At 57.9% G+C, this 16510-nt stretch overlaps 1 protein-coding gene across 1 annotated transcript; it reads right to left on the bottom strand.

The window, feature by feature from the left end:
• Positions 1-1624: 1624 nt before the first annotated feature.
• STK35 (serine/threonine kinase 35) lies at positions 1625-13630 on the bottom strand. The gene is made up of 3 exons (XM_071759565.1): positions 13103-13630; positions 7391-8138; positions 1625-1817 (listed from the first exon to the last, which is right to left on the bottom strand). Exons 1-2 carry the CDS (start codon positions 13584-13586, stop codon positions 7426-7428), a joined length of 1197 nt encoding a protein of 398 aa, XP_071615666.1. The 5' UTR covers positions 13587-13630; the 3' UTR covers positions 1625-1817; positions 7391-7425.
• Between the last annotated feature and the right edge of the window lie 2880 nt (positions 13631-16510).

Here is a 16510-nt window from a genome sequence, read left to right as displayed (position 1 = left end):
CCCTTGGGAACTACAGGGCTCAGCTCATCTTCCCTGCAAGCCCAGGGAGCTGGGGGAGAAACCCACCTGCAGCTCCTTGGCATGGCTGCTGAGAGTTAGAGAGAAATGAGAGCAGCCAAAAAACTCTGCTCAAAAGCCCCAAGAGTGGCTCTGTGGCCAGGGCCAAGCAGAGTGCCTGGAAATCAACCCCTAACTGCTCCAAGCCCAGTAACCAGCCTGGAAACCAATCCCAAAACACTCCAGCCTCAGTAACCAGCCTGGAAGGAGTCTGTGCAGTCACGGGCTGGCTGTGGTTGGCCACAGCCCACAGGAGAATCCCCAGGAACAAACAGAAGAGTGGTGTGGGAACAGGGCCTTGGTGCTGGATTTGGGCTGTCCAAACCCTCCCAAGCCACAGACACACAGTCTGGAGCCTCCTGGCACTGTCCTCCTATGAAGGACCTGGCCTTCCTGAGCAACAGCCTGAGCTTTGTGTTCTGGAATAAATAGAAGAGAAAAAATAAACCCCTTCCCCCTTTCCCTGCTGTAGCTCTGCCTTAGCCCACCTGAATTTCCTGCATTCCCATCCTATGAGGTCAGCAGAAAACAACTGAGGAGATACAGGAGGTGCTGCAAGTTCAAGAACCTTCCAGTGATGTGATGGGCCAGCCAGGGACATGGGGGAGGGAGGAGGGGACCCATGGTCCTGAGCAGGGCTGAGCACCCAGGCAGCTCGTGGGTCAGACCAGCTCACTCCCCACCCAGTGCTGGGTGACTGAGCCTGGTGAGAAATGTCTGAGTTGGTTCAGAACCTGCAGGGTGGAGAGGAGGTGGTGCTTTACATTGCATTTACAGTGAGCAAGGTCTGGAGACCATCAATGCAGGGTCAGTCCCAGAATATTAGTGTTGCTTTAAACACAGGCAAGGAAATAGAGTATTAATTGCTCAGCCTGAGGTTCCAATCTCCTTACCTGAGCTGTACCTTTCTGTAACCAAACCTAAACAGCAGCATTGCCTTTTGCTTCCAGGAGATAGTCATCTAGCAGAGAAAAGTGTTTCGTGGGAGGCTAGAATCCAACTCATGAGCTATTTAGACCAAACCTCCTCTTCTCCCAAGTATTGTTCCTAACAAGTGAAGTTTGGCATTAAATGGACCAGAGCATTTCTGTGTTGCTGGGACACAGGGAAATGTCCCCCAGCAAACACAGATATGGGCTCCCTGTTGCCCCCTGTACCGTGAAAACCATCACCAGTAAAACCCAGCCTGGGGAGAGCAAAGGGCTGCCTGTCCCAGCAGCAGACCTGCCTTGCCCAGAGCCTTTCCAGCCTGTTCATGCTCCTCTATCCTAATCCCAACTGCTCCCAGCCTGGGCAGCATCCCCCTCCTCAGCAGCTGCCTGGCTATGGGTATTTAACTCCCTGCAATGGAGTCCAAGGGACTCACTTCTCCTCCAGCACTGCCCTCCTTTGCTGCTCCCTGCCTGGCTGCTGATTCCCACCTCCTTATGGAATCAGATTTTCCCTAGAAACATCAACTGAGTCAATGGCAGCAGAGGAGATGTGGGGAGGGCTGGGCAGGGGCAGCTCTGCTCTCTGGATCTTGTTTAAAAGTCTTGTGAGCATAAGAGCTGCCAGCTTGTGCTCTTCTACAGGCCCTGCAGCCCCCCCCCAGACCTCCCCAACACCTCTTCCCAGCAAAACAAAGTAACACCCCAAGATTTCACATTGCCAGAGATCCAGATGCAGATCAGGGATAGTCTGTGTCATCATCTTCCTTTATCTTTGACTTCCCTCGTTGCACGTAAATAATGGAGATTATGGGTCCCTGGTAAATAAACCTGAAAAAAAAAAAAAAAAAAAGAGGACAGGTCAGGTCAAGGGTTTTGTCTCAGTAATTACACAGTGACAATGTCCTGCCACCCAGCCCAGATTGCAGGTAGGTAAAGCAGGATCTCTGGTTCAGTGTGCTCCCCACACCTCTCCTTTCATTCCCTGAATTAAAGCTTCATTTGAGGGTCTGGGAGAACAGGAGAAGAGCTCACACCTCCTGGTCCCACAGCCCCCCCAGCTCTGAGAGTCCACACAATGTGCCTGGGAGCAGTGGGGTCCTGCTTCCCCCCAGGGGAGGTGGAAGGGGCTGTGACATGGGGACACCTGCACTGCACAGGGGCTCTGCAGGAGGCAGCTCAAACCCTTTTGGTGTGAGGGGAAGCAGAGCAGGAGGGGTGGGCAGGAGGGGTGGGCAGGAGGGGTGGGCAGGAGGGGTGGACATGGCCATGCTGCACCCTGTGCTGAGGAGGAGGATGCTCAGTGCTGGGGATTTCAGGGCTGATCTCTGCCATACCAGTCCCTATCTGGCCACAGCCCCAAGGTGCAGCATCCCCCAGGGTTCCTGAAGCATTGAGGGTGCTGCCCTGATCCCCCTGAGCCCTGGCACTGCACCCTCCTCCCTTTCCTCATGACACTGAATGCTCAGCTCTGCCCAGCAGCCACCAGCATTTTCCTCCCTGTTTGTTTGCAACGCAGCAGATTCCCTGGGGACCCATGTGCTGGGTCACTTGTGTCACAGCCTTCAGAGGAGGGGGATTTAGCTCCTTCAGCAGGGTCAGATCTCCACGGAGGGGTTCAACCACCTTCTTTCCCCCCCATGAGCAAGGGGCTCTGCACAGACACGGAGCAGCAGCCAGGAGCAGCGGGAGGGACCTGCTGATGAAAAACTGCCACTGCCCAGCAAATTGTTCAAGTCCTTCAGCCTTAGGAAATCTCATTAAAGAAATCCATGCCTGAGGAACACATTTCTAAAGGAAGAAGCTGCCTCTGGTGCTCGGAGCAGAAGCCAGGGCTGTGAGCACCCTGCTTTTCAGAAGAGGTTAACAGGGAGATGCTGCCTTTGCAGGAAAAAAAACCCACAACTCTGTGAGAGGAGCACAAGAGGCACCCGGGCAGGGGCAGTCGGGTGAGGAATTTTCTGGAAGATTTCTCTTGTGGTTCAGCTTCATTAGCAAGTAGGGCAGTGGTTTTATTCATGCTTCCCTGGAGCAGGAACGTGTTCAGGGAAGGCACTGCCTGAGCAGCCCCGAGCTCACAGCTCTGAGACAGCAGAGCTCGCCCCGCTGACGCACATCGTTTCAGGGCCTTGTTCAAGAGCTTTTAATCCTTCCACTGATGCCACTTATAGTTTTAATCAGCTCAAACGTTCATTCGGCATCAGCAGGATATGAACCAGCAGCCCATGGAGCCCTCAGCCAGCACCTCAGGAAGATGAAACTGATGTGTGGGTCAGGGACGGGGGTGGCGACGCAGCCTGTGGGGTATCAGGGTGCTCGGTGCAGGGGAGGGAGAGATAACCCAGCACCTTCTCCTGGTAATCACATTATCTACCCCTGCCTGGGAACACAGGGTGTGAGGGAAGGGGGCTAAGAGCCTGCTTTATCTCCTAAGCCCTTCCTCAGGCTCCCTGTGCCTATTTATGATGCACTCCCTCGGGAGCTCCACTAAAGCCAAGCACAGCAGCCTCCTCCCAGGAAGCAGAGAGCAGAGTGACAGTGAGGAAACCCAAACACTGACACATCTGGCCAGAGGTGACACGATCCAGTTCATCCTCAGGGCTTTGCTTCTCCCCAAAAAGGTGCCACCACTCTACAGGGTGACCCTGGGCTGCTGCTGCTGCAGCCAAGAGGAGGAACTGACCTTGCTTCTAATCCTCTGGTTTGTTCTGACCGTGCCAAGATTGACAAACCACACTGAAAACATCCTGAAGTCAAACCCAGAGCTATTTCAGAGATGGAAACGCTGTCCTTGACTTGTTCACCTGCTCCTGGCCAGCATGGTAATATTTTTGTTGCCCGATACCAACAGGCAAGACCTGACCTGATCCATCTCTGCTCGCTCACAGCTCCCAGAGGCGTTGCTGATGTGCACCCGTGTCCTGCCCTGAGGTCTGAAATTCGGCAGGGCAGCAGTTTCCTGGTGCTCAGGAGGGGCTGGGCACGCCCAGCACCAGGGAGCTCTCCTGGGGACAGGCACTGTCATGCAGGGAGAGCAGATGAGCTTGTTCAGCATCACCTCCTGGGGTGTTTTACAAATGCAAAAGAGGAAAAACAACACAAATGCAAACTGCCAGCTGAAACTGGAATGATCAGACCGGTGACAAGGGGAGGAAGAGGAGTGCTGGAGTGAAGCCTCAAGGGGTCAGCCAGCCTCCCACTGCAGCCTGCACATCCCACAGATTCCTGCTCTTCACCCCAAAACCAGACCTCCTGTTTTATCTGCAGTAACAACCTCACAGAACACAACCTACCAGAACAAGCTGCCTTCTGCCCTGAGCACAACCACTGCAGTTTGATGTCCTACATCAATGAAAATGACAAAGTTTCTTCTGTGTATGACTGGGGGTGGGGTGGGTGATGCTGCCACTCCCTCCCCTTGTTTCTGTGGTTCTCTCACTGTACCTCACTCCTCAGGAAGGAGAGGAGCCTGGATCTTCAACAAGAGGGGTGAAATACTCCGTAGTGTGGGTGCAGTCAGGGTGCTGGGCTACCAAGAGTCAATCAATAGGTAGCCAGCACCATCCAGCCACTCCCTCACTGCACTGGAAAGGCTTTTGTCCTCTTTGCCCAGCAGGAATGCTTTAGGGGACAGGGAAATTCCTGCAGAAGGCAGGGAAGCACAATTCAAATAAGGAAGAGCTCCCTTTTGCCCAGGGAAGTGCTGTCCACCTCTGCCAGACCTACCTCCCCGTGGCCACCAGAAGCAAGGAGAGATGAACAAACTCATCTGCACCCCAGACACCCTGGTGTCCAGAAGAAACCAAGCCAGAAACAACTTTCCTGGCTGAGAATTGACATTTACTGTCTGCATTTTGGCTGGTAACAGAGCATGAAGCTGCTGAGTGCAGGTGTGTGCAGCAGCCCCAGCAGAACCAAAGGCAAAGCTGCTGGGACATGAAACAGGATTGGAAGAGATGAGTGGCATACCAAAGAGTAAGCAAAAATTTGATTTTCTGGGTCAGGGAGAGTTACAGTTTCCCAGTTTTTGGCCTAACCCAAGGCTGAGCCCAGGAGCTGAAGGTGTCCTGAGGAAGAAGAGCTCAGTACCTGCCCCAGCAGCACCACAGGTCACTTGGAAGGAGTTACTCGAGTTTCTCGGTCAACTTAAATTACCTGAGAGCAGAATTCAGGCCCTGCTCTAAATCCCATTTTAAGCTTCTCAGGCTGGTTTCCAATTTAAGATTTGCATTTAATAACAGCCAGAGGTAGGGCTAACCTGCATGCACAGATACACAGCGGAAATAAAAAAAAAAAAATCCCACCTAGGAAAGCCCAGCACCTCTTCTGCTGCCCCAAACCCAGGCCAGGGGAAGGCACAGCAGCTCAGGGGTTGGGGTGAACATATGGCCAGTGCTGGGCTGCTGAGCAGCCATGCTCCCTCCCAGTGCCAGGCTGCTCCCTCCCAGTGCCAGGCTGCTCCCTCCCAGTGCCAGGCTGCCTTATGTAAGTGCATCCATCTCGGCTGTGTCACCCAGGGTGCAGTGGAAGGGCTGGGGATGGAGAGGAAGATGGAGAGGGGGGGTTTGCAGGAGGCAGCTGGGTTTTATGCAAACAGCCCTGGGGTAGGACTGTCCCCTCGGTGTTTGTTATCCCAGCATGTACTATTCTGCAGCTCTGTGCAGGATGATTTTTCCCCGGAGGCCAGGGGCAGGATTGCATAACTCAGCAGCAGCAGCAGCACCGTGTCAGCACAGAGCCATGGCAGATGGCAACAAAGCCCAACCCGACCCTGGTCCACAACAGCAGAGCTGCTCCCAAACCCAGGGGAGAGACCCACACCTCACCCTGGGGCACCTGGTGGGGTGTTGTCCTGCTCTTGCCCCAGGATTTTATCACACCCATCTGCAGGGCTCACATTTCTGCAGGTTCCTCTCCAGCACCCAGGGATGATCTGCCCTGGAGATCTCAAGGGTGTTAAATATTTTGTGCCAGGGTGGGGAGGGGATGGTCTGCTGACCAGTTTGGGACAAACCAGCAGTGACAGAACTAGACCCACTCCAAAGGACCTTTCCATCTCTAATTCCTGTCTCTGTGAGCTGCACAAAGCCCACCTGGGTGCCCAAAAGGAGGGGATGGGCAGTGATGACTTTGGGGGGGTTGTTTTTGGTTTTTTTTTTTAAGCAAAATCTGCCAAAATGCATCCTCCCTGCTGCTGGCAGCTCTCCCTCCAGAGGGGGCCAGGCTGACAGCCATTTTGTCCCTCTTTGCTCTCATCTGCCTGCAGTTTGTACAGCCCAGGGGGACTGGTGTGGTTTCAGGGGGAGGGAAGGGTTGGGAACCCCAGCACCTGACACAGGCAGCCTTTCAGAGAGCTCCTGGGACCAGGAACATCAAACAGTTCTGCAGGAGCTTGGGAAAGGACCTGTGCTGGGAAGCCTCACCCCACCTCATCTCAAATATTTCAGTTTCATTCAAGTGTTTGGTTGGGAGAGCTCCTAGGAACAGCTCCTGTTTACAGACAGCTCTGCCAGGGCAGGCAACACATCCCAGTCCTTCAGCCTCACTGGTTAATGACACCCCTGACATCCCTGGGGTCCTCTCCAAGACAATCTCTGAACACCCAGGCCTCAGGAACAGGACCTCCAGGTTGGGACTGTTGAGAAGAGGAGGAGGGAAGGGAGGATTCTGCTTGAAGGGAGCTGAGCTCAGCCCCAGCCAAAGTGTTTCACAAGTGCCTTCCTGAGCAGACACAGGTCTGTGGACCTGGATGCTGGAGGCCAAAACATCCCAAAACTGAGCTGGGGCAACTGGAGTTCACACCAAAGGGAAGTCCTGCCTTTAGCAAGGAAATGAAACAAGACAGACCCACAAGGCAGACAGAGCCATGTGCCTCACAGGTGAAAGCAAAGGAAACAGATTTGTCTGTGCCAAGAGGGACCTGCTGGCTCACTGTCCCAGGCTTGGGAGGGGAAGGGCACCGTGCTGGAGAGAGAAGTCCTCCCAGCACTGACCACAGAAATCATATGACATAGGAGAGGCAGAACTGACAGCTCCTTCTCTGCCCCAGGAGAGACAAATGCAGGCACAGCTAAAGTCAGGAGGTGGTCACAGGTCCCTCTGCTCTGCACCAGCCTTCCTCAGCCTCTGGCCATGACCTTTGAGGAGCAGAGCTCCTGCCCAGCTCTGCCAACTCCACTGGGCCTCTGGGCAGCAGCAAGATTCTGGGCAGCTACTAATTCTGTTTCCCACCTCTACTTAAATTTTTGCAGGAGAATAGGTGGAAAAAAGCCTCAAAAGCAGTGCTCTGATGAGTCACTATAGAAGTAGCTCTGGGAACATAAAAGACTCCTTTGTGTCACTACAAAATGCATTGCTGGGCTGGTAGAGCAGACAGAATAATACAGGAACTGCAGATCACTTACCCAGCTGCAAAGCACAGCAGTGCCCTGCCCTGAATTTAAGCAGCACATGTAACCTGGTCCATTCTGGTTTCAAGCTCAAAGGCATCAGGTCGATCCTGTGGGTTAGCAGCCAACATGTCTTTCAAGAGCTGCTTGATCCCCTCAGACATGGAAGTCCTGCGTTTCTGAGGGATGTGCAGCTCCATCTTTGGGTTTTCTAGCAGCGCTTCCCCGACGGGCACAATCTCAGTCCCTTGCTTGATGTAGGTCCCCAGCAGCTCCTTCTTGGTCTCAGCATCAATGAAGGTTATCCTCTCAATCATGGCCCAGATGATGATGCCAAGGGCGAAGATGTCAGCCTTGGCAGTGTAGTGGCCCTCCCAGACCTCGGGTGCCATGTAGAAATCAGAGCCACAGGCTGAAGAGAGCCAGTACTTGTTCACATTCACATTTTTGTTCTCCTTGCCACCCTCCTTGCCCCGAGCAGTCAGGCCAGCACAGACCTTACTCAGCCCAAAGTCAGCCACCTTGAGAACAGGGGTGCCAGACTTCTCGGTGATCAGGATGTTGTCTGGCTTCAGGTCCCTGTGGACGATGTGGTTCTTGTGCAGGAAGGCAATGGCACTGGTCAGCTGCAGCATGAAGCTCTTGTTGGTGGCTGGGTCAGGTCTCCGTGACAGCACGTACTGGTTGAGGTCCCCTCCTTCACAGAACTCCATGACAAACCAGAGGTAGCAAGGCTCCTCGGCGTAGCCCAGGATCCTCTCACCTAACCAAGAGGGACAAAACCAAGAGTGAGTCTTTCAGACACATCACAGAACGTCCACGCGAACCCAGCCCTGGCACAGGATGGGTCTGGTTTGTGGAAAGGCCTTCAGAAGGTGGCTGGGAGCTGTGGCAGGGCAGCAGCAGGGATGTTGGCACTGCTGAGGCTTCAAGTGGTTCAGGATCCTGCTGAGTGTCACACACCAGCACCACAGGGATCTGAGCCCAGCACTGGGGAACCAGCTCAGGGATCTGGGATGGGTTCCCAGCAAAGCACAGGAGTGGGACCCATCTCCCAGGGGCTTGCAGGGAACTTGGAAGCAGAGGGGCAACCTTCCTGTGCTATCATCAGGAAATTCTCCCCAGGCTCTCAAAGCCAAAGCAGCAGAGACTAACAGTACAATTAGCAGGAACTCTGGCTGAAAAAAAAAAAAAAAAGTTTTATGTGAATGCCACCTGAGCTCTGCCACAGGACCAGAGGCTGGCTTGTGCCTTGTGCTTTCCTACAGAACAGCAAGTGAGGAGGAGATCACACGAAGCCAGTGCAGCCTCGTTAATACCAGTCATAATGTCAGTGCCTTGAGCTCTTCTTGGACTAAAAATTGTGGTTTTAAGTGTTCTATTTGTGCCAGGGGAGCTCTGCCACTCCATACACCTTTTGTTAAGCACTAATAAGCCTTTAAAGAGAAGAAATGGGAGGCCTGAATAGTGAACAACATTTAAGTGCCATCTCAGCCATACTTACAAATATAATTGTCCCCTTGCTCATTAGTGCTGCTAATATTATACCCCTAACAGCTTCTTCCCTCACCACACATCTCACTGAGCTCTTCAAGCTCAGAGCATCTCAGGTTCCATTTACTGCAGTTAGGTTTTACTCCACAACCCCCCTCCCCAACCCAACTGAGACAAACCACTCCTTTGCATCTCTCCACCTGCCCAGTTTATGTGCAACAGATCCATACTGGCTGACAGACAGACCCAGCCCCATTTCCAAGATGCAAACCCCACTGTCAGACCCCACCTCACCTGCACCAGAGCACACAGGTGACAGGCAGAGCCTGCCCACACAACCAGGGCTTCAATAAGAGGAGGGTTGGATTTTTTCACCCTCAAGCACCATAAGGGAGAAGCTGGAGGACACCACCCACCTCTGCCACAGTTAAGAAGTCACCCAGACCAACCCAAGTGATTTGAAAGCAGTTCAATAACTCCACCCAGATGACAAAGTTGGGTTTTGTTTTAGCAAAGCCCTGGAGAGCATCTGGGAAAACAAACTTCCAGCTGCAGGTAAAGCCAAGGAACTTACCAGGGCTGCTCGGCCTGCAATGGTCAGTGACCAGTGTGGGTGGGATACTGGTTATGTGCACAAACAGTCTGTAGCCATAGCTATTGCCATGGAAATGAAAGCCTGAACAACAGCAGAATTTGGCTGCACCTCCCTGTTCTCAGCTGAAGATGAAGGTTAGGACTAGGGGACGGGAGGGCCTGTCACCAGGCTGGGCATACAGAGCACTGGGTGCACTGGGAGGGGCCAAATGAGACCCCAAAGTGCTCTGCACTTGAGTCCAAGGGAGCAAGCACAGGATAGCTGAGCTCTGGAGACCAAAATGCTGAGCAGGAGAAGCATCTTCTCTAGTGCAAGTCATCCTTTAGTGAGACAAGCAGAGAAACTGAAGCAGAAGCTGCTCATCCTGGGAGCAGAGACCTTTGCCCAGCCAGGACATCCCCAGATCACCCCACTGCCACCCCCTCAGGTTTGCTAAACCCCAGCAACATCACAGCAGGGCTCAGGGCTTTGCTTTCCTGCTCCCCTCAGCACCCACAAAGCCCCAGGGTGGGGAGCAGGAGGGTTTGGCTCTTCTCAGCCAGGAACAGGGAGCCCTGTGCCCATCACACACCTTCAGGAGCAGTCACACAGCAGCACTGCCCACAGCCCCCTGGGGAAGCAGCTCAAACTCCCACCTGCAGCCAGGACCTGCTGGCTCTGACAAGACAAGGTTTGTTCTTAGAATAACAAAGGTTCTGATCTAAATCTTGCCCCCTGAACCTCAGCAAGCACAAGGAGGTCACTGCTGACCCCACAGTGAGCACCCTGCACTTCACTTTGGGTGGAGCGCTGCTGGGAGACGCTTAAAGCCAAGAGTAATATTTCCTAATTTTCCTTCTATAATCTGAAAGTGGTTTAGTTGTTAAATCATCTTCCTGCCTTCAAAACAAACAGCTTCAAACATAAAGAGCTGGCAAGCCCCTTCCTCGAGATGAGACGTTAGCAAACTGCCAAGCAGCCAAGAGTTGAGGAGCTGCAGACGAGCATCCCCGCGCTGCCTGCACAGGGCTGGCACAGGACAGCACACACTCACTCACCTCTCCATCCTGCCAGCAGCCCTCCCACCCACCCACCTATCCTGGGAGCTCATTAACAGCTTGCTAATTTGCTTAGCATCACAGAGGTTAAAAAAAAAAAAAAAAAATTAAGATAAATCTAATGAGAGCAGAAGCAGCACCCCACCCCCCACTGTAACCTCTGAGTCCCTCTCTGCAGAGGCTGTGCTGGAGAGATGAGAGCCAGCAGGTCTTGGACTGATGGAAAACACTCCAAGGCAGCCCAGGAGTGGCAGGTTGGTGGTCCCACAGATAACACCACCTTACACCTCTTCATAAGGCAGCTCCATCCCTGCTATGGGTAGGAACAAGGGGCACGTGGCCGTGCACAAGCCCTGAAGGTGCACGTGTATTGGGGCACATGGCTCTGGTCCGTACCCCTCCTCCACGCTCAGCACTGGCCTTTCAAGCTTTCTTTACCCACTCTGACCTTAAACTTATCATTCCCCATCTCATTAGGAAGGTCCAAGGCCCCATGCTGCAGCCCAGCCCCAGCCACCGCCCGGCATCCCCGCAGTTGTGCTCCCGATCCAGAGAGTTCCCGGTTAATATTCAGAAAGTCCCTGGTTAATCCCCCCCCGCCGTGCCCTGAGCCCTGGTGTTGGCACAGCATCTGTGCAGGCCCCTAAATAACCCAGCTGCAGTCGTGCAGAATGGCACGGCACCACGGCCACGTGCTGGCCACCCTGGCCAGAGCCACAGACTGACAGCCAGCTGCACCCCGATCTGCTTTGGGGTTTTCTGAGAAAAAAAGATTTACTGGTGCTGTATCAGACCCAGAGATGGGGAGGGCAGGAGCACAGACTCTGCTCAAAGAGATAAGGCAGAGGGAAGCAACGTGTCTGGGGTTGGGGAGTGAAACTGCTGCTTGGGATGCAGAGCCCACCTCTGCTCCCCTCTCAGCAGGACTGGGGCAGGCACAGCCCTCCCCATGGCAGGGAAGTTGGGACAACACTTAGAGAGCTTTCCCCAAGCTGTGTCACCTCTTCTTAGGGCACACAGGGGGGACAGGAAAGCCCTGTACCTGCCAGGGAGAGGCTGACTTGCTGCAGCTGGACACACAGCCCAAGGGAAGATCTGGCATCAATCCTGGGAGCCATGCCCAGGGAAGGAAGCACCAGAAACCAGGACACTGCCCTGCCTGGGGAGTGGTTGTGTGGAGTCAGAGCAGGACTGGGGCTACAGGTCCAGGCATGTTCCCCTCAGGAGCACGGAGGGGACAAGCAGGACAGGGAGAGTCCAAGAGCCAGAGGTTTGCCTGGAGGATGGGTCCCAGCAGCCTCCCATGGAGCCTGGCACAGGGTTTGGAGGCTGAGCTCCCCCAGGAGCCCTGGCATGACAATTTGGGGAGAGGATGGGAGGTTTGGGGTGAGCTGTGGCAGGCTGGGGGGGGTGTGGGGGCATGGAGGATACAGGGCTCTGGTATTTTTCCACATCTTCACTGCACGTTGGCAGAGCTGGGTCTGACAGGCAGCCAAGGGAGCAGGGAGGGAGGGAGGGAGCATTTTGGAGATGTCACCATCACAGTCATCAACTGAGGCAGAAGGTGACCCCTGACAGTCCCATGATGCTGCTGAGGGACCCCAAGGGAAGGTGGGGGTGTCAGCCCTGGCTCCAGGCACTGCTGCTTCCAGGGAGGGTACAAGGAACAGTCCCAAAGCCCCAAGAGCTGAAGGACCCTGGGTAGCTGGGTGGGCTGCAGCCTTGGGACTGTGGGGGCGGGGGGGGCAGAGAGGGTGTGAGCCTGGAGGTGACAAAAGGGACCCTCAGGAGGAGGGGACACAGGGATGGGGTGCTGCAGAGGTGCAGGGCACAGAGCTGCCAAGGGCAGGGGGTGGGGGTTTAGGAAGGGGGTCCCTGGAAGCAGCACACAGAGGAAGGGAGAGTTGGGCACAGCATGGGGCTGGGCAGGGGTCCCAGCGGGGAATGGGGGTGGGTGGCAGCAGAGGGGTGACAGAGGGACCCCAGGGGTCCCACAGGGAACATGGGGTGCAGTGGAGAGAGCTGGGGGGTGTGTGGATATATTGGCAAAGCAGTGAATTAAGAGGTACTGGGAGAAATGGGGGGAGCTTTGGGTGTTCCTTTGGGGTCAAGTGATGCCAAGGAGGGATTTGAGCAACGGTGTAATGCTGGGTGGGCTGCCCAGGGTCTGGGAAGGGTGCCCCAGGAATCGGGGGTCAGGGTGGCCCAGGGGAAAGGGGGTGACAGCAGAATGTGCTGCACAGGGTGACCCAGAGGTTACCTGCTGGGGGGGCACTGGTGGCAGTGGGGAGGTGACAGACCCAGGGTGCTTGGGGGGTGGAATAACCCGAGGGTGAGGTGGCACTGGGGTGGCCCTGGGGGTGCTCAAGGGTGGATAACCCGGTGATGGGGGGATCCCTGAGGCGGGCAGGGTCCCTGGGCATGGCCCCAGGGTGCTCAGGGGGTGGAATAACCCGAGGGTGCGGCGACACGGGGGAGGGCAGCAGGCCCCGGGGGTGTGGGGGGCACCCCTGAAGGATGAGGCCGAGGGGCCGGGGGGAAGGTGTGCAGGGGTTCCCGGCGCCGGTGGCGGTGCCGGGGAGGGGTGTGGGTGTGGGGTACCTTTGAGGGAGGTCTCGACGAGGCGCAGGTAGAGCTGGCTGCGCTTGTTGCCGTGGCTCATGCGCTGGCCCAGGCCGTGCCGCTGCAGGACGCACTCCTCGAACCGCACCACGTTGGGGTGCTGCCGCCGGAGGCTCGTCAGGGCCCAGAACTCCGCCAGCGCCAGCTCCACGTTCTCGGGGGCGTCGCACCGGATCCTTTTCACCGCTAACCGGGCGCCGTTGCGGCCCGACACCGCTTCGTACACCACGCCGTAGGCCCCGCGGCCGATTTCGGACAGCAGGCTGTATCGCGGAGCCCCGCCGCCGCCGCCTCCTCCTCCTCCTCCTTCTCCTCCTCCACCACCACCACCATCGCCGCCTCCGCCGCCATCACCCGGGGGTTCGGACCCCGCCACCGGCGCCGCCGCCATGGGCCCCCTCCGCGCTGCCCGCCGCCGCGTCGCCCTTTCTGTCCCGCGGCGGCCGCCGTCCGCCGTTTCCATGGCACCGCCGTGGGGAGGCTCGCGCTCCGGACGGCTGCTCGCGCCCCCGCCGCCCCCCGCTCCGCTCCGCTCCGCTCCCCCCCCCGGGCCCCCCGGGGAGCGCCGGGGCCCGGAGCGCCGCGCGGCCGAGGGGGCACGCGCCGCCGCCGCCGCGTCGGAGGGCGGAAAAGCGCGCGCTGCCGCCCCTTTAAGCGCTCGGCCAATCGCGGCGGCGCGGGACGAACCACGGCGGGGCGGCGGGGGGGGGGGAACCGAGAAGGAGAGGGGGTCGGTTCGCAGAGCACCCCAACGGTGGCGGGGGGTATAGGGGCGGGAGGGAAGGGGTCTTCGGTGTCGGCGGGGAGATCCTTCCGCCCCGTGTCCCGGTAACCGGGGTACCGCGCCGCCTCGGTGCGGCGGGGGCTCAGAGCGGCGGGAGGTCCCCCCCCCGCACAGCCGCCGCCGTGGTAGGCGCCGCGCCGGTGTAAACAGGGCCGGGCATCGGGGCAGCCGGTCCGGTGCGGTCCCTGCTTTCTCCGGTTCACCGGGCACGGTGGGGCTCACCTGGGGTGTGGTGGTGGTGAAATCAGAGCTGGGCGCTTGCTGCGGCGGTACCGGCACCGGTACCGTGTGAACGGGAGGGGCGGCGGCGGCGGGATAAGAGCGGGGCCGCGCGCCCTGACGTAACCCCTTATGTAACGGCGGGGGGGACCCGCCCACCCCTCCCGTCCTCCTTCCGACCCCCCCGCCCACCGCACCGGGACCGTCGGTGCACCGGGGAGGGAGTTCGGTGTGCATGGGGCTGTGCAGCCCTGCTCGGTGCACCGGCAGGGGGAGTCGGTGCACCGGAGAGAAGGAGCGGTGCACCGGGATGGGGGGCAGAGCACCGGCTTAGAGTGATCCGTCCCCTGCCCGGCGGGTGATGCACCGGGAGGGCCCCGGTACACTGGCGGTAACCGTGCAGTGCCGGAGGTCGGTGCACCGGGGCTGCGCAGCCGCACCGGGGAGGGCGGGCGGGCGCTGAGCTCGGTTTGAGATCCCCGGTAGCGTTCAGCGGTCCCTCCCGGACGGTCATCCTCGGGGCTTACCGGGAGGGGTGTTCCAGCTGGAATTTCCCCGGGAAAGTCGCTGGGATCCCGGGCATCATCGCTTCTCTCTCCCGGGGGACGGATGTCCGTGGGATGGGAAATGCATCGGTCGCTGCCGCACACCGGGACCCCGCGGGGCGGGGCGGTGTGTCCCCCCACGGTGTTCGTGTCCCCCGTGACTCTGTGCCGGGCTCCCCGTGGGGCTCCTTTGCTCCAGCGGGCAGGGGGGGGTGGGCTGGCTGTGTCCCAGGGCAGGGCAGGGGGCCGTGTCCCACCCTCCCGTCCCCAAACTGCTCCTCAACCCCCCCCCCCACCCAGGCACTTCCCACGCATCCATCCACCCCGGGTGGCGCGGGGGGGCCTGATCCTGGTGCTGGGCTGCGTGGGGCGGGCAGCGGGTGACCCTCCCGGCTCTGGGGAAGGTCAAGGAGAGGCTCTGCAGAGCCACTTCATGGAGGGAGCTCAAAAAATTGATGGTTTCTTGACTCATTCCTGAGGCACGTGCTGCTGCCGTCACGCAGCCTGCGCCAGCTCCGGGCTCTGTCACGTTGGTGCCCCCCCCCCCACACCCCTTCCCCAGGGGGTGGGGGACACAGAGACCCCCAGAGCCAGCAGCACCCACGGCCCAGCGTGCAGGGTGGGGGGATGGCTCCACGCTGGCGGCGTCACGCGGGCTGCAGCTCCTGGAAGGGGGGTGAACTCGATTCGGTTTTAAACGGAGCCACTTCACCCCTTGGCTGAGGGATGAGGGGGCTGTGCTGCAGCCCCCTGCCCTGTTCTCAGCCTGGCACCACGTGGGACAGTGGCAGGGATGGTGGCAGGGACGATGGCAGCAGCGTGACGTGGGCCATACGTGAGTTCTTGCTTTTGGAGTGGCATCGAGTGGCATCGAGTGGCCACTTGTGCCTCCTGCCCACGCCAGGAGGTCACCGTGTGCCCCCCACGTGTGCGGTGACCTCGAGCTGCCGCGGCGTGACGCAGGCAGGGGCTGCATCCTGCTCCTTCCCCTGCTCCGCATCTGCCTCCGGATCACTCCGGTGGAGATGCCAGAGGTTCACTCGTGGCTCCCATGGGTGGTGGGGAGCAGACCCCCAGGTTTAACCCCGCCTCTCCCCCCGGGGCAGTTCACCCCATGGTGCTGTTGAGGCCTCTCATGGTCCACGAAATGTGACAGCTGTGTCCCTTGCCCCACGTGCTGCCCCCTGGCCACCTCTGCCTGCAAAAAGGCCACCTCACAGCCTTGTCATCACTTTTGGGGTGAAAATGGAGCCATTTCTGTAAAAGCCCCATCCCACTGAATTAAGCTAAAGCTGATGGTGCTGGAGGGACCACAACCGAGCACCTGGGGACAGCCCAGGAGGTGGCAGAGCTCATCCCACCCTCGGGGATGATTTACCCCCTCCCAGGATGGGGAGTGGGGCAGCTCGGGGTGTCCTCCCTGGGCTGGGGGTGTCGGGGATGTGCTGGGTGACATGAGCCACCGGTACTTCCCACGTGCTTCTGCGGGTACACGCGCTCGCTCGTCCCCCTCCTCACCCATCCCGCTTTTCACTCATCTGAAGGAGAACTTCACTTCTCTATTACCGCGCTTTTCTCTTCCCCAGGTGCTTAATTGCCATTGTCCCAGGGAAATGTCAGGGTGACTCACAGGCAGCTTCCCATTAGGAAGCGACAGATGAATATTAATTAAACTTGCTGGTGGGTGGGCTGGTTCCCTGCTCCTTTCCCTTGGGGGGACCCTTTCACCCCCCCACACGCCTGCCTGGACTGTCACCAGCCCCAAGGAGGACCCTCTCACCCCGCTCAGCACAGCTGGGCACATGCAGAAAATAAGATGGGGACAGTTTGGGGACAGGA

The sequence above is a fragment of the Heliangelus exortis genome, chromosome 16 (genome assembly GCF_036169615.1).
Source record: "Heliangelus exortis chromosome 16, bHelExo1.hap1, whole genome shotgun sequence".
Classification (NCBI taxonomy): Eukaryota; Metazoa; Chordata; class Aves; order Apodiformes; family Trochilidae; genus Heliangelus; species Heliangelus exortis.
The sequence above is the reverse complement of the archived record's forward strand: the minus strand, read 5'-3'. Positions and strand labels throughout refer to the sequence as shown.

Excerpts from the sequence above, each read along its gene's own strand:
- STK35 (XM_071759565.1), bottom strand. The coding sequence starts at position 13,586 with ATGGAAACGGCGGACGGCGGCCGCCGCGGGACAGAAAGGGCGACGCGG. Across the intron at positions 8,139-13,102 it reads CGTCGAGACCTCCCTCAAAG|GTGAGAGGATCCTGGGCTAC; the intron begins GTACCCCACACC and ends CCTCTTGGTTAG.